This window comes from Onychomys torridus, chromosome 8 (genome assembly GCF_903995425.1).
Source record: "Onychomys torridus chromosome 8, mOncTor1.1, whole genome shotgun sequence".
NCBI lineage: Eukaryota > Metazoa > Chordata > Mammalia > Rodentia > Cricetidae > Onychomys > Onychomys torridus.
The window spans coordinates 62,619,793-62,641,705 of NC_050450.1; the positions used below are offsets into that span (position 1 = coordinate 62,619,793).

At 45.1% G+C, this 21,913-nt stretch overlaps 1 protein-coding gene across 10 annotated transcripts in view; it reads right to left on the reverse strand.

Moving 5' to 3' along the window:
- The window catches only part of Rap1gap2 (RAP1 GTPase activating protein 2), a 217,902-nt gene that overhangs the window by 31,267 nt on the left and 164,722 nt on the right, over positions 1-21,913 (reverse strand). For all 10 annotated transcript variants that reach the window (XR_004945635.1, XM_036195866.1, XM_036195865.1 and 7 more), the window contains 6 exons: positions 21,512-21,724; positions 20,304-20,407; positions 10,924-11,002; positions 10,091-10,144; positions 7,605-7,688; positions 1,216-1,316 (listed from right to left, as the gene is read on the reverse strand). Coding sequence is in view for 9 of the 10 variants with exons in the window: in XM_036195866.1 (XP_036051759.1) it covers positions 1,216-1,316; positions 7,605-7,688; positions 10,091-10,144; positions 10,924-11,002; positions 20,304-20,407; positions 21,512-21,724 (635 nt within the window). In the remaining variant the exon portion in view is untranslated. The remainder of the gene's footprint in view (positions 1-1,215; positions 1,317-7,604; positions 7,689-10,090; positions 10,145-10,923; positions 11,003-20,303; positions 20,408-21,511; positions 21,725-21,913) is intronic.

The window sequence follows — 21,913 nt, forward strand, 5'->3', positions numbered from 1 at the left end:
AGGACAGCCAGTCACTCTACTGGATGTGGCTGAGCCCATGAGAGACTTGAAACCTGCCAGAAGAAGGGGACAGCTGATCAACTTCAAACCATCAGCTTCACAGAGACAAACCACACGGAGGCCCCTCCATCCACACTTGTATCATCCCAGGAAGGAGAAGTTGGGGAAGAACTGATGGCCTTCTAGGAGTCAGCCCTTCCCCCTTCACAGAGATGTGGCTGACAGCCTGGGACCACAGTCTTCAGCAACTGGGAGGAAGAAGGGAAGGGAAGGGAAGGGAAGGGAAGGGAAGGGAAGGGAAGGGAAGGGAAGGGAAGGGAAGGGAAGGGAAGGAAAAACAAAATCACAGGTGCACCTCAGGCCCTTTCAGCTCCCAAACCTGTTTTGTCTGCGTTATCTGTTTTAATCCCCTGTGACCTTGTGGGGTGCTATTATGTTCACAGTTATCTCCCTTTTTTACAGATAAGGAACTGGACTCTTCTCCTGGTAAAGCCACTGGTCCAACATCTTAGGGCTTGTGAGTGTCAGAGGTGAGATTCTAACCCTGGTGTGACTGACTCCAGACAGTAGTGTGACTTCAAAGTGAGGAGACGGCGGAGCTAAGGGCAGGGTGGGAAGGTGAAGGAAGCAGAGGAAGAAAGCAATTATTGAACACCTACTGCAACTGAACTAAGTGCTTTCCACAAGATGTTAGCTTTTTGTTTGGGCTCCTGGACTAAATCTTAGGAAAATCAAGGGCCAGGGTTTTCCAAACAATAGTCCCAATAGTCTAGCTTTCTGTCCACTTAAGGGACTGTACACTGTTGCATGGATTTCTGTCGAGAGGGTTATTATTTTCGTGTGAAGTCTTAATTATCTGTTCTTCGCACGTTGTCCAAATTGGGTCATTCCCTTCCAAAGAGCACAGGGTTCTCTTTCTCCTGCCAGGTGAGTGGCAGGGAAGGTGGGTTCCTTTCACTGACAGTCTGAGCCAAATGTAATTAGGAAGGCAAACCTCAGCAGGAGCAATCTCATCATGCTTCCAAGGCCACTGCCTTTCAGCCAACCTGTCACTGTGGATTATCCCTAGGACCACTGAGTCTTCAGGAATGCAGGTACATGCGCAAAGAATCAGAAGCTGGAAAAGCTCCCGTGGTCCCCCAGGACAGAGCTGACTGCCAAGGCCCTCACCAAGGGCTGCACCCATGGATGAAGCCAGTCCCTGACAAAACTCACCCTTTGAAGTCCTGCAGTGTGATGGTGTCCCCCAGGAGGTTCAAAAACTCCTTGAAAGCTGGGCTCTCCTCATTATTCCCAAATAGTTCTTCCTCCAGGGTCTGGAAGAAACACGGGGGCCAGGGAAGGAATGAGAAGAAACCTCTGGGTGTGAAGCGAAAGGATTGTCCAGGTCCCCTTCTCCCCTCTTCCCTGTTATCCAGGACATTTGCCATAGCTGTCCTCAGCTAGGGGACAAGTTAATGGAGGAGCACTCTGCAGGGCTGGGTGCTGGCCCTGGGTAAGAAGGCCTTGGAGTCCAGCAGAGCCCAGAGCAAAGAGCTCTTAGATGACACCAAAAGCATGATTCAAAGTAAAGGACTGGTCCCTGGCTTCCAAAGTAGCTCTAAAAAGAACTTGCAAAATTCTACAGTAGGGCTTGATGTGGTGGCACACTCCTTTAATCCTTGCAACTCGGAAGGCAGAGGCAGGCAAAGTTCTGCAAATTCAAGGCTAGGGAGCAAATTCTAGGCTAGCTGTGGCTACACAGTAAGACCCTGTCTCATAGCAAAAGCTCTATGGTAATCAAAACTACAATAAGACCCCTCTTCACAACCATTAGGATGAGTCTGATGGTGAATAACAGGAACAAATGTGGGTGAGGTTACAGAGAACTCTGAACACTTGCTCACTGTTGACAGGGGTGTGAACAGGGCAGATACTCTGCCAACAGTCTCAGTCCCTCAGAAGGCTAACCACTGAGCCATTCTGCCCCTAGGTATATACCTAAGAGACATCAAAATGCATGAACACACACACACACACACACACACACACACACACACACACACACACACACACAAAACAACTTGTACATGAATATCAACAACAGCACTGCACATAACCCACAAGTGTAAACAACCCAGATTATCTCCCTACCAACCAACCGATTGTTTTTATGTGGTACAGCCATTCAATGCAACATTATTTGACCTAAATAAGGAATAGACATACCACATTACAACATCAATGAACCCCGAAAATAATTAGCTAAGCAAAAGAAACCAGTCAAAACTGTCACATTTATTCTTCCACTTCTCAAAGGTCCAGAATAGACAAATCCACAGAACCGAAGGCAGGCTATTTTGAGACAGATTCTCACTATGTAGCCGAGGTTGGCCTTGAATTTGATATCATCTTCCAGGAACTAAATGGAATGGGACCCAGGAGTGACTGTCCAGGGTGTAGGTTTTATTTGGAGAGTGATGAGCATACTTTGGAATCAGATCATTATCACTGCACCACTGCGGCCAAACCTCAAGCCACCTGCGGGGGCCGTAATTCTTACTGTTGTGAACTGCAGTGTGAGAATTATGGATTAGTAAAACTTAACAGTAAGAAAAACTAGAAAATGGTCAAAAGATAGAGACATTTCGCCTATGTGGACACAAAGATGGTGAGTAAGCACGTGAAGAAAATAATGCTCAGCATCATTAGTCGGCAGGAAATGCAAACCAGAACCACAATGAGCTACACCATGCCTGTGTCAGAAGGGCTAAATTAAAAGTCAGCAGCACCAAATCCAGCTCGGATGCAGGAAAGCTGGATCACTCACACACTGGTGAAGAAACAGTCGCTCCAGAAAATGGTCTGGCGGCTACACGTGCAATTTACCATGCAACCAGCAATTATACTGCTGGACAATTCCCCCAGAGGGATGAAAACATAGGTTCAAAACCCAAATCCTACATAAAAGTGTTCACAGTGGTCTAGTCATGATTCCCCAATGCTGGAAACAACCCCGATGCCTTAGTGAAGGAATGGCTAAGCACGGTGTGTGCAGCCAGACCATGGAAAACTACTCAGCAAGAGAAACAGGGCCTCAGTCAGGTGACAGACACGGTGACGCACACCTGTGATCCCAGCACTCAGGGAGGTGCCAAGTTCAAAGACAGCCTGGGCTACACAGTGAGAATCTACCTGAAAACAATAAAAAAAAAAAAAAAGGGGGGGGGGGAGAAAGAAGGAAACAGAAATGGGAGAGAGGAAGGGACAGAGGGGGAGACAAGAAGAAAAGAAACAAACTTGTGACACACTTGAGAAGCTGGAGAATCTGCTGAGCAGAGATCAGCCCTGAGGGTTCTTAACTAAAATGTCGATAGCTCATAAAGGTATGATACCAGTGTGGTGTTATAAACAGAAAAATGGTTGCCAACAGTTAGAAACCAGAGGAAGGAACAGAGGCTGGGGGTGGGGGGGGGTTGGCGGGGAGACAGGTGTGGTTGTAAAAGGAAAATGTAGGGAGCCTTGGAGTGAGAATCTGTTTCTTGACTGTGGAACCTACCCATGGACAAAACAACACGGAACACACACACACACACACACACACACACACACACACACACACACACACCATCCATGGCACACATACACATGCCACATACAAATCAGTCCACATGAGGGACCTGCAATATGGCTCAGCAGGTAAGGACACTTGCTGCCAACCCAGACAACCTGAGTTCAATTCCTTGACCCATGTGGTATAGAGAACTGACTCCTGAAAATTATCCTCTGATCTCTGAGTTCATGTACATAGATATGTGGGTGGATGGGTGGGTGGGTGGGTGGATGGATGGATGGACAGATGAACAAACAGACAGACAGGTGTTTTTAAGTCCATGTGAACTGGGAAAACTGGAGTAATATTTCCATTGTGTCAACAATCCTAGGTGTGACACAGCGCTGTAGTTTGAGACCTGACCTTTGGGGAAACTAGGTAAAAGAATCAGACCTTTCTCTTATTTCCTCCTGTGCAAAAACTAAAAAGGTTAATAACTACTAAAGAAAGCGAAAGTGAGAATAACAGTAAGTCCTGTAACTAGTGACAGGCTTAAATCACTGACAAGCCCCGCCTGACCCATGTGCTCTGCCCACAAACACCTGCGGCTACACATAAACATTCTAATTTGCCCCGTCAATTCAAGGACAGAGTCTCCACCGACAGCTCTATCCCATCTCTCCCATGCCTGGATCTCATGTTCCATCTCCCATGGATGGAACTTGGAGCTTCCCTCACACTACACTAGCACTCTCCTACTGGGCTTGACACCCCCAGCCTGCTTTACGATAAGTAAGAACAGACCTCAGGTTCTAAGCCTTCAAGAGGAGACACAATCTAGCCCATCTCCACAACTTTATTTTGCTTTTTAATAGTATTTCTTAGCAAGCAGAAGGCTGTGATGGAAAAAGAATGAGTCCCAGGCCAGACTGGGCTACACAAGTTCAATATCAGCCTGAGCTATAGTCTCAAAAGCAGAACAAAATAAATCAAATACACATTTGCACACATACTCATCCACTCTCGCACGTGCATGAGCACACACAAACATGCACACACAAAACCGCCTTCGGTTCATAATAGCCAGGGCTTACCAGTTAGAGTAGCATTCTATGACTTCCTTTAAAAATAAAAGCCCCTGGGGGCTGGGGACATGGTAAAACACTCACCTAGCATGTGTAAGGCCCTGGGCTTGATCCCCAGCACCTCAAAAATAAATCAATAAATGGATACACTTAAGTTTGAAACCTTTTTTAGGGAAATAGCAATTAACTGCATAGCAGAACAAATGCTGTAATGCAGTTCCTGAGTGAGGTCCATGAAGAGGTGAACACTGCTGTTCAACAGGAGGCCACTAAGGCTAGCCTAGGGGTCAAGACTGGCCTGCTTCCTGTTATCACAAATAAAGTTTCATTGGAATACCACCTGCCCAACTCATTCACATATGTCTGGAGCTGCTTCTGCATTCAGAATGGAGTGGTTGTGGCAGTCCCCAAGGCTCAGAAGTCTAAAGAGTCTACTGCCCTGTGATTACTGTGTACTGACCCTGGTCCTCAGCACACCAAGAAGACTACAGGCTGTGTGGCAACACGTGGGAGAGAAGCTACTTCCAGGCAAGCTACATCTGCAATAGGAAACAACCCAGTGTGCCTACTGGGGCTGGCACTGCTCTCCCAGGATTCACACTCAGCATGGGTATTATCATTGTCTTTGCTGTTGTATAGCCCTTGAGCTGGACCATACACTCAGGAGGAGGTCTTAGTCATCACTCTATCACCCACGGTGCCCAGCACAGTACATGACAAACAGGACAGTTAGGTGAGGCTTATTTTTATCCAAAGACCAGTTTAGAGCTTGTATGCAACAAATGTTCATCATATTAAATGTCCCTCAGCTGTAGGTTTGCAGAGCAACAATCTGCCTGGCATTTTTTTAAAAGTATTTTATCTTCCTGGCTTCTCCCCTGCAGCAGCAGCACTGGGTGGGTACATAAACAATACATGGGCTGCTTTTCAGAGGTGACTGGTTAATATTCAATAATTACAATTTTGCTGGAACATTGGATTGTAATCACCTTGTAAGATACATTTTGGTCAATTTCACAATCAAAGAACTTTAATTATAGGGGTGACAGTAGCCAAGCTTTATGAAATAAAGATGTTAATATGTAGAAGTCATTAGAGTGGTAACCTGAATCATCTCCATTGAATTATGAGATGCATCCATGCCAGCTTTTCTAACTCTTCACCCAATTAGGGCTTCGAAACAGACCTGTGTCTTTTGCAGTCTCATATCTTCAGACAAAGAAACCAGGTAGCCAAGAAAGCTAACCAATAAAGAAATCAACTAACCAAGAAAGAGATGGCCATAAAAAAATAAAAAATAAAAAAAACCCACAGAACATCATCGGCCTGCTATTAGCAGAGCCAAAATTTCCATTCATTCATTAATCACATACCAATTGACTCTTAAACAATTGTAAGTTCAGAGAGAGAGAGAGAGAGTTCCCCAACACCATGCTGGACACCTGAATACAAAGGAAAAAGGAACATGGAATCTCCTCACAGAACCTAGATGAAGAGACATTGGTGCCTCCGGCTGACCATTCTGCTTGGGGCATTAGTAATGTTTATTGTAGAAAACAGGCTTTCACAACCAGCTTTCCCAGTGAAGAAATAGAAACTTTGCTCTTTTCTAATTTCCATGGTGTAAATATTCCCAGAAAGGCTGATTTCAACCTACCATCATGACATCCCTCACTGAGTGAGGAGAAAAGGCTAACTTCCCACTGGGAGAAGGTGGGAGAAGAGTCGCCTAGGCTAACCCACCCTCTCTCTTGTTTGAGTTCCCTGTGACTCACAGCCCACAGATAAATATAAGCCGAAAGAGCAAGGAAGGAGGACTCGGCCCTTACTGTGTGAGAACTACCTCGCCATCTACAAGACTTGCAGGCCTCCTGGTGAAGTTGTCTTCCTTGAACAGCCATCTCCAATCCAATTCATGCTTTCAATTTGACAACTGTATCCAGAACATTTAATAATCACAGAGACGCTTACACATCCACGTCTATGAATACACTATTTAAAATAGCCAGGAAATGGAACCAGCCGAGATGTTTATCCAAAGATGAATAGGCAAATATCACACAACGGGATTTCACACAGCCAGGAAGAAAACCGAAATCACGACACTTGCAGGGATACAACTGAAAATCATTCTGTTAAGTAAAATCAGCCAGACTCGGAAAGACAGATACCACCTCTGGGGTCCCTGAACTAAAAAATTATGTGTGTCTGCCAAGCATGGTGGTGCACACACATTTAATCCCAGCACTAAAGGAGAGTCAAGCAGATCTCTGAGTTCAAGGCCAGCTTGATCTACATAGTAAGTTCAAGGCCAGCCAAGGCTACATAGTAAAACCCTATCTCAAAACTCAAAAAAAAAATCAAAAAATTATGTGTATGTGTGTACTCACATGTACGTGTGTGTTTGTGGTCATGAAAGATGAAGAAGGCAGGAAACAGCGGGGAATGGAGGATGTGTAACAAGAAAGCTGAGTGGAGGTGAAGGGCATCAGCTGAATTCCAGGGGGAGAGCAATGGACACAGAAACAAAGGGGAACAGAGTATAATGACGCAGAGATGAAGGTACCAAGATCAGTGTAGTATGCTAAGGGAAAATAAAGAGATGAATTAAGTGTTCTCACTGAAAAGGAGAGAGAAGGGCTGGAGAGATGAGTCAGTGCTTAAGAGCACTTGCTGCTCTTGCAGAGGACCTGACTTTAGTTCCCAGCACCCACATCAAATGGATCCCATGTACCTATAACTCCAGTTCCCAGGAACCCAACTCCCTCTTCTGGACCCTATGGGCACTGCACTCACGTGTGTACACACCCACACAAAACACACACACACACACACACACACACACACACATACACTTAATTAGGAATAAAGCATATCTTAAAAAAGAAAAAAAGAACCTAGTTTAGAACTCCTGCACTTGGGGTGGGGAAATAATGCAAAGTTATACACAAGAGGCTATGGTGACCAACGCAAACCATGGTGCTTACCTGCCTGGCTTTTTGATAAATGACTCCAAACTTGAAAGTGTTGTTGACATCATGCTCATCATAGGACACAATCATCTGAGAGGCCTACAAAAAATGTGGAAAGGAAAAAAAAAAAATCAAGATCGACATCAACAGGAGGCAAGGGGAAAAAATGAAAGACATGCCCACCTCACCAGAGAGTGGGCCCAGAGAGGAGACAGCCACACACACACACAGAGGAGGAGAAGCAAAGAACTGGCCTGTTCAGGATGCTGCTCCAACACCCTCTCTAGTTTCCAGCACCTAGGCTTCCCTAGCAGTAGCCAAATCCCCCATTCTGATCTCATCCAGATGTGCCAGCCACAGCTGTGACAAGGAATTCACTTTACCCCACAGTTCTATTTGTAGTATTAAAAAAATAAGCCAACCCCCTCCCCCAACAAATGGTCATCAAGGATGGCTCTGCTCTAATTCACATTCTTTTGAGAAATGTAAGGTTGAGCACATCACGGCTCCTACCCAGATGTCAACCCACAAAATGAACGCACTCTAGGAAGATATGTAAAGAAAAGGCCTGGCCACAGGCTCCACCTATGCTTCCATGCTGCCCCACAGAAATGGTCTGTGAGGTCAGAAACTCTTAAGTCTGATTCTGAATCCAATGCTTGGAACCATGTAGCGTTCGGTGACCAGTCAGCCTCCCTATGCTTCAGCTCCTTCCTCCATCAAAGGCAGATGCGGAATCCCAGAGACCACAGTGAGCACAGAGCACTGCCGCTCTCACATCATCCATGGAACCCTCAAGAAATATCAAAACTGAGCCAGTTTATGAGAAAGAGAAGATTACCTGAGTGCTATTGGGAAACCTCTACAACACCGAGGAGGGATAAGCCATGTGCTGTACTAGAGGAAGAAACCTGGCTTGACTTGGCTGAAATATGTGGTCCATGATAGGCTGCCTTTATACTTTACCTCTGCAAAGGCCTCGGCTGTCTGAGAAAGGGGTGCTCCTCAGCTCTCCCAGTGAGAGCCCTGCTAGCCACCCTATAAGTTGCCCTCCATGGTTGCCTCTGTGGGTCAAAGGCAAGAACAACTGCCCTACAGGGCAAAGACTGGCCATAGAGACCTTCCATGGAACACATAACTCTGCATGTGTGGAAATATAGACACATCTCAGACAGATTCACATTTTAGCTGGACATCAGCCAGCCTTCAGACAGACCGCATGAAGTACAGCTGCTCTTTGGTTACCATTGGGACCCTCAGGCTTCCCAAGGCAAACCTATCAATGAGCCTCCTCCTGGAGCCTCCTGATAGATGTGATTGTGACAAGGACTACTGAAGCTGAGTTCAGTGAGGCCTTTTTGATGGGGTTTTACTGGGTATTAAACCGAACTAATTCAGCTTTGATTACAAACGTAGGTCAACCTGAATGACAGAAAACATTGCTGGTGTCGACAGATGATAATACAATGACAAAGAGGCATCTGAGAGAAGTGTTCTATGCAGCTGAGGACTTCACCACCAGCTCATCCCCCACAGATACACATATGCTTCTAAGAGTGCTGTGCCCAGTCATAGACATTTAAGATGTGGTCGAGGGTGTTCTGAATGTCTAAGCAGGGTGAAGGTCTTGCTTCCCAACCAGAAATTTCATCTCACGGTTCCTGGTTGTCAGAGCTGAGACTGTGGACTGAGCTGAGCCCAGCAAGCTCCGGCTGCAGATGCACCGGCCACATTGGAAGCCATACTGGAAGTGCGTCTCTGCTTCCATTTCCTCCCGGAGTCCCTGCTGGCCTCTGAAGCAGCAGTCAGGACACGGTCTTTTCCTATGGGCAATTTCAAGCCATTCTCCACTGTGGGTGATTTAAGCAGTCATGCTGTAATTGCTGCTGACTGCATTTGTTGGTTTGTTTTGTTATTATTGCATCTCCCCGCACACATCCCCATACCAGAACCGGGAGTCAAGATCAGGCCAGTCATAAGACAGCCAATATCAGAGAATCACCAGTTTATTATCTAAGGCCAGCAAGGTTTAGAGGACCTCAGAGCTGCAGTAACACGGGCAACCAGGAGCCAAGGTTTGGCCTCTTCCTTCTAGTGCATTTCTGAGCTCTGTACCCCATACCTCCATGACATCAGGGTGGATCTGAGTGTCTTTCCAGGCACAAATAGAATCTGCCCAAGTCCAAGCTTGGTCTCAGAGAACTACAGCCGGGGAGAGGTAGAAACACTTCAAAGCTGCTACCCTCCCCTACCAGCCTTCACAGCAGGCCAGGGACCTACTCAGCTCTGCTGGAAGCCCAGGCATGACTGTGGATGGTTCCCAGGGTACCAGTTTGTGGAGGGGTAAGTAAGAAAAAATGAAGACATTGAAGAGCATCATAGAGACCCCACGTGACCCCTCCATGCTGCAAGGAACTCCCCCATGGAGTCCCAGATATACAGATCCAGGCCAAGCTGGAGAGTTATAGACAACAGGCCCGTGGGGACAGAAAGTTCCTCACCTTGGGGTACAGGACAGGATTGAATTTCAGACCCATTGCATCATCACAGAAAGCCTGAGCAGGGAAAAAAAAAACACACAGGTCAAGAACCATGTCTATAAAGCACACACAGGCTCTTCTGCCTACCAACATAAAGCATCATGGAGAACGAGGCACACAGGACTCAAATTCTGCTGCTCACTAATATGGACCCAGGACAGTCTAGGGTCCTGGGGTTTTGTGATAAAGAAAAGCAAAAAATGAAGTCTAGGAAACATTTCCATTCTGAATGGAAGACAACACCTAAAAGCCATCAGTCCCCAACTCCCACAAAAGGCACAATTCTGCTGCTATTCCTGTATTCCGAGTGAATATAGTCTACGTACTCAGAGTGAGGGTCCCACTCAGCCCAGCCAACCGCCCTTCTGACTCCAATGATCCATTCCCAAGAACCCAGTCACTCACACAGTGGCATGAGCATCTGCCCCCGACCATCCCTTCCTCAGAGCAGGGCTGGATCTGGATCACCCTCAGGCCAGCCCCCACCCCTCAGTGAAAGCTCCCTAGCCCACCACCTCCTCCTCTGAAGCACTAGCTATGGCCAGCCCTGCCTTCCTACTTCGCCTGTCTCCTGAGTGGAGTAGACTATTTCTCAAGCAGCCTGAGGTACAAGGATGAACTGGAGGGAGGAAGAGAAGATGGAGGAGGCTGCTGAGCCACCTCACTCCATCTAAGCAAGCAAAATCCCCTCCCAGTTCCCAACGGCAGAGCCTGCATCCCCACCCTGAGCCAGCCCTGGTCTGACAGAATAAGCCACCTTCCCTTAATTTTTTTTTTTTTTTTTTTTTTTTTACCTTGGCAATCTGAGGGACGCTGGGCAACTTGCTCAGTCCAGCCAAGGGGATCCGCTCATGGACCGTCTTCAGTTTGGACCTGTGTACAGAAAAGGATGAGATGAAGGCACCCATGAAAGACAGTCAGTGGATAAAGGTCCCACCAGGCAGGGTCCTTGGTTCGCCTCCATCTCCCTGGAAACAGATTTGCCTCCCCAGCCAGCCTTGGGGATATGTTCACCACATTAACATAATGAGAAAACTCCCCAGGGGTGGTAGATACTTAAAGATCACACCTGGGAAAATGTCTAATGCAATTAGCTGCTTTTTTCAAGGCCATCATTATTTTTTGGTTTGTGGGTTCTGTTTTTGTGTTGTTTGTTTGTTTGTTTGTTTGTTTGTTTGTTTTGCTTTTTATTCTCCCAGAGAACTGGGCCCAACTTCTGGATATATTTAGATTTTGAAATGCAAATAAACCTTTATGAAAGATAATCTAATATTTGAAAATCTGGATTTACTCAAAATAAAATCAGATGGAATCCGCTTTAGAACAGGATTCAACATAAGACTCTAAATTTAGCCTGTTCCCTGATTCATTTAGCACATTATCAAAGCGCTGAATTTCACGGACCACTTTCTGCGCCTGCTTAGATTGTCATATGATTTTTAATTCGTTAACCTCGTGGGTTGTAACTCTGCTAAGCCATCTTTTCATTCCATGGGTGAAACTCCAAGTGTTTGTGGTGTATGGTTTTTAATCATAATTCTGCTTAATTTAATTGGTTGTTGTTTATTTAGATCATATCTATGCTCCAAAACAATGCTGGCCTTTTTTTTTTTCCTTCATGTACCTCCCTTGCCAAGTTTCCATAACAAGATATTATTCCAACCAAGCAAAATCACAGGATATTTCCTGTCTTCTGAAATGATGTGTGCAATACATGGATTTTTTTTTTCCTTTTTTGGCTCACTAAAGGTTTGCTATGTGTGTATGTGTGACATCTCTGGGCCAGCTATCCTTTATAAGAGGCCCCCTTACAGTTCTTTAGTGGTAAACATATAAGTTTTCCATGAGTCAATGTGGATAATTTAAGTTTTTCCACCCAAGTGCCCACAACATGCATTGCTATGAAGTTGGGCTTTGGTATTAGCAGCTACGTCCCTCCAGCACAACAATAACCTTGGCCAGTTCATAGGCCAGTTGAGGCTAGACCCAGGCTCTCTCAACTCAGCTGCACCCATCGCCCGCCCGCCCGCATCTTTCGTTCCGTTCTTAGCTGAGGCTCACCTACCATACGTAACCTTTCCTTCTGCCTTTTTCCCGATGCTTCCACTTCGATTGCTCATTCTTTACCTCTCCTTCTTTCTCTTTTCTGCCATTGTTTACCTGGCTGATCAGCCTCCGTGTCTATTCATTTAGTCTTTCTTCTTTCTCACAGCTGCATCTGCAACCATGCAGCTCTGTGTAACCACCACTTCAACCGCATCCCACACGCTTTGATAGGTAGTGTTTTTATTGCCATCTTGTTCTAAATATTTTGTCAGTTGTTCCGTGATTTCCTTTTCTGCCCACGAGTTGTTTAAAGGGGCTTTGGAAACAAGAAACTTTACAAATACAAGATTGTTTTCCCCTTGAGTGTTTTATTGTCGGTTTATAAATTAATGGTCATATTCAGGGAACATAATCTATATGGTATTATTTTAAATTTCCTAACAATACACAGACCTTTTTAATTCTTTTCACAGGCCATATGGGCTCTAAAAGAATGTATTTTTTTTCTTTTGTTGAGAGCAAGGATGCAAGATTGAATCTGTTTACTGCACTGTTCAAATATTTTATAGGCCTCACAATTTTATTCTGTTCTAGCTTTTGTTTTCTGAGAATGTTTTTCATCAGGATCTCCCACTAAACTGAGGTTTTTGTCTACTCCTCCCTAAAAATTCATCAGTTCTTGCTTTGAGACTTTTTGTTGTTTTGTTTCCTTGCAGGGAACTGAACCTAGGACTTTGCACATGCTAGGCAAGGACTCTTCCACGAAGCCACATTCACAGGCCCAGTTCTTGCTTTTTATACCCAAGACTACCTTACCAGTCCATGTCCACAACTGTTAGTCCTCAGTGGACTGTCCTCTTTACCTTTTTTTCTAATATTTATTTTTTATGGCTATTTGGCCTGTCTGTATCTCTGTGCACCACATGCATGCCTGTCCAGAAGGTGTCAGATTTCCTTCGAACTCAAGTGACAGATGGTTGCTGGGAATCAAACCAGGGTCCTCTTAAGCAGTAAGCCATCTCCCCAGCCTCGTGTCCTCTTTACTATGAAGTAGGCTAAGGCCTATGAGGGCCCCATCAAATGGCATCTTTGTCTACTCTCTCTTGAAGAAATACAAAGCAAAGTGACAAGGAAGAGTAATGCAGTGAGGGGCTGAAATCATTCCTTTGTTACTGATAAAGATCAAGTGAGAACGCACAGCTCTGTGTGACCAGGAAACAAATCCAGACAAACTTCAGAAATTACCTACAGTTCAAGTACTATGAGGCAGGGGCAAGACCCCTCCTTTGGAGACTGCCCGGGAGAAAACTCCAAAAGGAAAGGGGAGGAAGAACATCACTAAACATCAAGTTCTTGCTCCAGACACAGCTGTCAGAAACAGGGAAGAGAGCCAGGAGTGCTAAATGCAGTGTTCCATTGACACAGTGGAAAACACTGGGAAGAAACAGTCCCAGGTGACAAAGGCCTGCTCCTTTATGCCTGGTGCTTTTTCAATGAGACTCTGCACTGTCTGGTTTTAATATTGCTATGCCAGCTTTCTTAGCCATTATGTCCCACTGAGTCTTTATCCCTTCCCTCAGTCTAAACCTTTCCATGCCGTGTTATTTTCTTAATAATGTCTCCTATAGCAAAATGAAGCTGTACTCTTAATCAAATCAGATTTTCTAATATGTTAACAGCTAGCTTAATCTGTAATATCTGGTGTTAACACTAACATGTTTGGAAATGGAGTCTTCCATTTTATATTTTCTGTGGGTTATTTTCTTTTTCCTCCTCTCCAGCATTCCACCAAATGAAGTCCTGCATGTTTGTGTTTTCATTTGCTTGCTTTGTTTTATTTTTTTCTCTTTATTCCTCCGTATCTTGCAGCTCCCAATATGCATGTTTGCATTTTTCCCAGCAACCTCTGGAACTCCGTTGCATGCTTCATCCACTGACTTCTGCCCTCCTTTCAGCCTTGCTATTTTTGTTATAAACAAATATAAATTCAATTTTCCTTCTAACGTGGCAAAAAAAAAAAAATCACGTCTTTTTCCCAGTCAGTATTTAACCTTGTCAACACTCCACTCCTTGTTACTTTTCTAATTGTATCTCTTCTCTGGGTTTTATTAAAGTGTATATAATATACTGAAGTGTATCCTTCAGTAATTCTTCCAGGGACACTCTGAGAGGCACACTGCACTATTTTTTTAATGTTTGAAAACATTTTAATTTTACCTTTAGTGATAGCTTCTCTGGCTATAGAACTGTAGGTTAGAATAGTTCTTCACGTCCACTTTTACCGCACTTTAAAGATCGTATCCCAGTATCCAACAACTATTATGACCCAAGGGAAATCTGCTCCCCATCCAGCTGTCAGCACCTCAAAGACTGTCTTTCACCTCAAACAGCATTCATGACCTTAGTGTCAGCTTTGATTCCTGTTGCTTCCCTTAAACATGTCTACCAGTATTTTTGTTTTGAAATCATAATCCACGGTATGTTTGTGAGCTTTCTCCAGCTCTCACACACTCTCAGCTCTTACCCATGGGTAATTATTCACTAGTGTGCCTAATCATTCCTCAAACTCCTGAGATGAATGCAGAGGACCCCCAGTCTGTGGCCCACATACCTTATCTTCTTTTTCTTACACGTAATCTCTTTATCTGCGCAGAGTTCTGAATGGATTCCTTGGGACTGTCTCCCAGTTCACTCTTTGGAAAGACTAGATTTTATCCCGTGTGTTAAGTTTATGTCAAGGGCTATTTTTCATGCTGATAACTCTAATTGCTCTCTTTATATACCCACATGCTCCTGATTCAATTCTCTGAACAGCAATTTCTGACCTGTTCGAGAGATGCTGTCCATTCTTCATCTTTCTTTAAGGTCTTAAACAACGTGTTTAAGTCACTCTGAAAGCACATTATCTACAGTTCATCACAGCAAATCCCTCTTCCATTGCTTGACATTTTAGCTGTCTCTTAGTGCCAGTTTTTCCCGTGTCTTAGAACTTTCCAGCCACTTTTCTCTATTCTCAGTACAAGCCACCTTGGTTTAGTTCCCATCACGGCTGCTGGTCCGGACAGTCTGGGGGAGCCATTCACATTATACAATCCATTGGCCTGGATCATCACCTGTGCTCACCTGGCTCGGCTCAGCTCCACAGCCTCCTGACCTGCTTTCCTGCTGTGGCTCTGCCTTCTCGAAAAGCGGTTTTCCTCATTCTACTCAGTCCAGTCTTCCTACATACCTGATCATGACATACTCCCTTCTGTAGCACCCCTATTACTCTGGAGATTTGGGGTAAAAACCCCAGACTTCCAAACATTATGCATGGTCTAGCTTTCCTCTACCTCTCTAGAACAGTCTTTTGATCCTACACCGGCTCAGACACACATCTCATGAGCTTTGAACCGTTATCAGTAGGCTATCGTTTGCACCACCCTATAAAGCAGCCTATAAAGATCCATATCCATTGGAAGGAGATAAGTAGGGCTGAGAGGAATAAGACTATTTTAAGCAGGTCAAGTTCAGTGGTAGAATGCTTGCCTAGCATGCACAGGCCATTGGGCTAATCCCCAGCACTCCAGCTCATATTAAGTACCGATTAAGCAAACACATACTATTCTTTACATTGCTAAATAATTCTTTCTTGATTATCGTAAGTTTGTTTTATGGGCTATGTGGATTTGAGTTTCTCCAGATGCTTCTTTGCTTTAAACATTTTTCTGTATTTATAAATATTGGACCCTTTTTTATTTCTTTTTCTTTTTTATGAATTGGCACTTCATTCACCTGTTGTTGGTTTTTGTTTTTGTTTTGTTTTTTTTAAGGATCTTCTGAGCATTAACAAGTTAACTGAGACAGCTTCCATATTTTCCTACTTTCTTGAACACTTTAAGCTACACAAATCTGTTCCTTTAAAGTTTAAGATATCTACCTGTAAGAATGTCTAGAGCCAGAAGCATTTGGAAAGGGGGTTCTCTGAGAACTTTTCAATGTATTCCCGAGCTGTTGCTGCATTTGAGTTTTTACCCTCACCTTGAGTTAAACTTGGTGGTAATGTATTCTTCCCTGGAAGGGCACCTGCTTCTAACAGCATTTTCCGTTGAATGGCTTATGTTAGATATGACATTTCTTAATAATTACTTAATCTCCCAATCTGTAACTATGTATCATTTTTAAGTTTTATTTTTATTTTATGTGCCTGAGGTTTGCCTGAGTGTATGAATGTGCACTATATGTGTGCAATGCCTATGGGAGCCAGTAGAGGGCGTTGGATCCCATTAGGCTAGAGTTACAGCTGTTTGCACGCCACCACATGGGTGCTGGAAATCCCAAATCTTAACCACTGAGCCATCTCTCCAGCCCCGACAATGTATCTTTTATGCCTAATTGTGTTTCCTTTTATCAGCTTATATATTTTTACACATATTATCTTCATTGAAATATTTTGAATATTTTTATCTGTACATACATGTTTTATATATTTTATCTATATGGGCTGTGAGATACAGCCTCATGTAACCCAAGCTGGTCTCCAACTCACTCTATAGACAAGAATAACCTTGAACTCCTGGTTTTCCTGACTCTACCTCCCAAATGCTCGGATAACAAGTATGTGCTATCATGCCTGGCTTCTTTGTATCTACATTTGACTAGATAGTCATCTATATTGCTTTGTTTTCCCTTGCAGAAGATGAGATTTAATAACCAAGTCTTAAGTTCTTTTCATTCTAATTATTTTTTCCACATTAATAGTTGTTCATCCCTCCCTCTTGCTTTCCTTAGATGATAGTGTTGATAATAATGAGGCCAGCTGTCATTATCGAGGAGCTATTCTTTGTGGAGCCCAGACTCACCAGGGCACATAAGCACTCAATTATTTAATAATTTCCTCATGCATAAGGGACCTGAAGCACTGAATGGTCACTAATAGCGATAGCAACTGCAAATATCATTTTTTATTTAGCAACAAGCAATAGATCTTCTTTTAATGAGGGCTTTGAATACAACTTACATTACAATATTATAAATGGCAATACTTTTCTTCTTATGTGTTTGGGCGTTTTGCTTGCATGTATGTCTGTCTATGCACCATGAGCATGCTTGGTGTCCACAGAGGCCAGAAGAGGGTTTGGGGAGCCCTGGAACTGGAGTTACAGACAATTGTAAGTCACCATGTGGGTGCTTAGAACTGAACCTGTGTCCTCTGGAAGAACAGCCAGTGCTCTTAACCACTAAGCCATCTCAATCGCTAAATGTCATTATTTATAGATATTCCATGACTTTGTGGCTTTGACTTCCTCTCCGGCATAAAAATTACCTAGAAAATTATTATGATTTTTTTCTAAACAGATAAGTGAACTATCAGAAGCATTACTTTGTTATGAATTTCTAATTTTATTGTCAAAATTTAAGTGAAGGCATCCAGCAGAGTGCTTGCGTTTTGAAAGCCATTCAGACTTACTCCCTGGTTCAAAAGCTGCTCAGTAGACCTGCTGTCAGAACTACTTACGAGACTTTTCAAATAGAAATGCCAAGCTACAAGCTAATTTGAAAAAGAACATGCCTCGTGAACAGAGTTCACAGCAAAGAACTGTGCTGGTCCTTAAATACAGGAAATGATGTCTGCGACCGGTGGGTATTCCCACCACATACCAAGGCTGTTGGCATGCTCATCTCATGTTTTATGAAGAACTGGTTACTGTAAATCTGGGACACCAAATTAAATAATCCAGAGGTCTAACACTGGGACAGGGATCATGGCCAGCAAGGGAATTTCATCCCTGCTTAAGTCCTTCTTTGTGTCCAGTGAAGCTGCTAAGCCACGGAGCCAATTTCGCCTGCCTGGTTTCCAACTGGTCTGGCAATTAGTCCAGGTCCACGCTGCGCCTGCTCAGTTTCCCAGCCAGTGTGCAGCTTCTCGCTGCCGCCCTAGCCGCTGGCTTTCTGTGGGAGAGCCCCGTTTGTGTTTCCTCGATTCCTGGGGATACTGGCTTCAAATGCTGTGGGCTTAGAACAAAAATAATTCTATGGAGAAAGCTATCTGGCTATTCATTCCTAAAGAGCAGCAGATTCTTCCTGACTCTCCTATTGGGACTCACTAGGTAGCCCAGACCAGATTACAGGCTTGAACCACCAGGCCTGACTATAAACCTCCAATTACATGTATTCCACTCCATTGTTCTCGAAGGAAGGAGAATCAAGCTTCAACTCAACGTCACCTACATTTTGGTCCTAACTGTCCCATAGGTTACAACTTTTTTTAAAGTTATATGTATATATGTGTGTGTACATATATATGTATATCATATGTGTGTGTGTATGTGTGTGTCAAAGCATGTGCTGTGTTCCTGACATCCATCCCTAGCTTTTGTCCATGGTAACCATTTCAGCTGAGATATATGGAATACGGTAATAGAAAACAGAGCTTTAGGGAGTCAGGCAAGATGGTGCACACCGTAAATCTTAACACTCAGGAGACTGAGGCAGGAAGACTCTGAGTTGAAAGCTAGTCTCAACTGCACAGTGAGCTCTAGGCCAGCCTGGGCTACAGACCCTGCTTCCAAAAAAAAATGTCAGGAAAGAAAGAAAAACTAAGAGGTCCTTATGAACAGCTGTCACTCACAGAAATCTCATGTCATCATGGTCTGGGCTTGATTAAGAAAGAAAGGTTTCCAGCAGAGGCTCATCTAACTTAGAGACAGGGACCCGGGAACTACCCACTCGGGAAACTGTTTATCTGACTGCCCTGCCTTGCAAATACTGTCTCTACCCAGAAAATCACTTGACAATGGCTTCCCTTCCAAATCAGAAGCAAACAGGGTCCCGCTCAGTTGGCAAAGCACAGGCCTCATCAGTACGGCCCCTGAAGCTCATTCTCCAGCACCACCAAGACGCAAACCAAAGCTGGACACGTGCTGACAACTTCCTCCAACACCTGCTCCCAAAGCAGGGTTATATCCATTGTTCTGTGCTCCCATATTGAAAGCTTAAAATTCGGACAGAAAAAAAAAATGTTATTCCTGCAGCTGGGGAAATGGCTCAGTCTTTAAAGCAGTTGCCACTCAAACAATATAGATTTGACCTCAGTTCCCAGCACCCACATAAAAGGCAAGCATGATTGTGTGTGCCTGTAATCCTAGTGTCGGAGAGGCAGAGGCAGGAGGATCCCTGTGGCTCACAAGTCAGCTAGTCTCAATGAATTGGTAAGCTCCAGATTCAGTGAAACCCTGTCTCCAAAACTAAGCTGTCAAGAAATAAAGGAAGATATCCAACACGAACCACTGGCTCCATGTACACATATGCACACATATGTGCACACCCATACACAACACTCAGGCAGAAAAGAAAGCTGTTCTTCCTACCCTTAAACACCTTATTTGTGTTTCCAATTACACTCAACACAGTTCTCCATGACTCCACCACATCTGACCCCCACCAGGGACAGAGATAAACCCACGGATTTATTCGGGTTCCTGCAGCATCCTGTGCAAATGACTAGAATAACACTTGTGTCATTTATTAAAACTCTGTTTATCTCTTGTAAGACTGCAAGCCTCTGGGGAACAGGGACCAAGTGGCTGTCATGATTGTCCCCAGCACCCATCACAGTTTCTCGTTTGATGGTACTTTGCAAACCATGCTAGTTGAACCAAATGGAAACCAGTTCAAGTTCCCTTGCTTGAGGAGGTCGTGATTCAGAGAGAGGGACCCTGACGTAAGTGTTCCTGCTGAGGACATCACTCCAGCTTAAGGACCCCAGCACACACAACCTTTCCTAACTAGGTGGCTAACAGGGCAGCAGTCTGAGCAACAGAACATGGGGCTGTGTCCCACCTTGGTGAACCACACTGAGCCATCCCTACCTCATCCTCCATCTCCTCAGTCACTGTCCCTCCTAAGAAAGACAGGAAAGTTCCAGAAGTTCTGGCTTAAGTGACCTTGAAGCTCAGACAGCTGGCAGGAACACATGGTCATGCTGCCTGGCAACATCATACACAGCCCCAGGATTCCAGCAGCTCGGTCCCTCCTCCTGGGCAACCAGATCAGACTCGTCAGTCTGGTATTTCTGCCCTCCCCCCATTTTCCTTAATGCCGGCTCTGCCTGGGAGAGGCGTGGTGTCCACCGGTATAGCAGCCCCACCTGAGGATGATCCGAAGGTATTCAATGCCCTCAGCTTCCTCGCATTTGATGGACAGGATCAAGTTCCCCAGGCTGCTGCCAGTACAGTAAAAGTTCAGATGATCCTAAAAACAGAAATTGGGTATGAGCCTCCAGACATGGCCCCCATATAACCTCCTTCTACCAGGAGGGAGAAGCCCACAAAAAGGAGGAAGAGAAGGGTGCTACTGCTCCAACAGTGCTGATGGTGATGGTGATGGTGATAGGGATGATACTAATCGGTGCCAACCACCAAGTCCTCAGGATGTGCCAGGCACCACCCCACAGCCTTCGTACCTATTATCCTCTTTAATCCTGACCACAGCTTCGTGTAGGAGATGATGTCACCATGCCCATTCCAATCACACAACTAGTGGCTGACAGAGCCAGGCTCAACTCCACATCTGGCTGGACTCTCCAGTTCAGGTCCTTCACCACCTGAAGCTGAGTTCACTTCCTCCCTCCAGGGGCAGCCCTAACCACTCCAAAGCATGGAAGAAGGCCGGAGGAACCCAAGCAGAATGGCAGTCCCTCTTCACAAGGTGTGGCTCTCCCTGGCTTCCTGGAGCCCACCTCCCAGACCCGCCCAGTTAAAAATGAGCCCATGAAAGTTGCGCTTAATGCTCCCAAAGGTTCAGGGAGGTCTGTACAGACTCTTTCCGGTGACGCTGCAAAGCCATCTTAGGCCAGAGACTTCCAGAGCTTCCCTTGGGACTTTGGGGAATATATCAAGACAAAAATGTATTTGAGGAAATGTAACTTTGCTGTTGTTAAAGACTCATTCTCACAGGACAACATCCAATCACAGCACTCAGGGGACCATCCTGAAGGGGCCTAAGAGATGGGGACTGTGCTCATATAAACAGAGCCATCCAAGCAGGGAAGGCGTATTTTTAAGTAGTTAAACTTGAGCAGTATAACTTGAGCAGTTAAAACTCTATCCCATCCTCCTCTACCCCCAACACTACCCATTTCATCACCTCATAAAACAGTTGCTGAAGGTGGTCCCCAAAAGGACCCCTTACAGGGACTCCATGTCACTCCTAAGACTCTCAGTAATACAGAGGTGGGCAGTGAGGAGTACAGAACCAAGAAAGAGAAGAGGCAGAGAAGACAGAGGAGACCTGGAACAGAGATCCATGCCACCCTCCCCAAGGCAGAGTCCACTCTAGGAGAGTCCCCGGGCTCACCTTGCCTAGGAAGTGCCTGCGATAGGCCCTGGCTTCACCCCTGCACTCAAGCTTGTAGCCGAACGTGTTGGGGCTCAGGCTGTCCTCTTCCTCCTCCTCATAAACGCTGCTGCCCAGTGACGTTGGAGTACCCACATTCTCTGGGTCCTCAATCCAGTAGCCCCCAAACTGGGGCAGGATGATCAGGGGGTATGGGCCTCCCTTCTCCACAACCTGGGGAAGAAGGGGAGTTCTTGCCAGAAGCCTATCCTGGACTGTCATGGAGAGGGACCCCACCCACCTCTGAACTATTCCAAAGAGGGAGGCCTTATATCTGAGGCCAAGGGCAGGAATGTAATGCCCCATGGAATCTCTAGCTTCACTGGGACCCTGTGTCTTTACAAAGTCTATCTGAGACCCCCC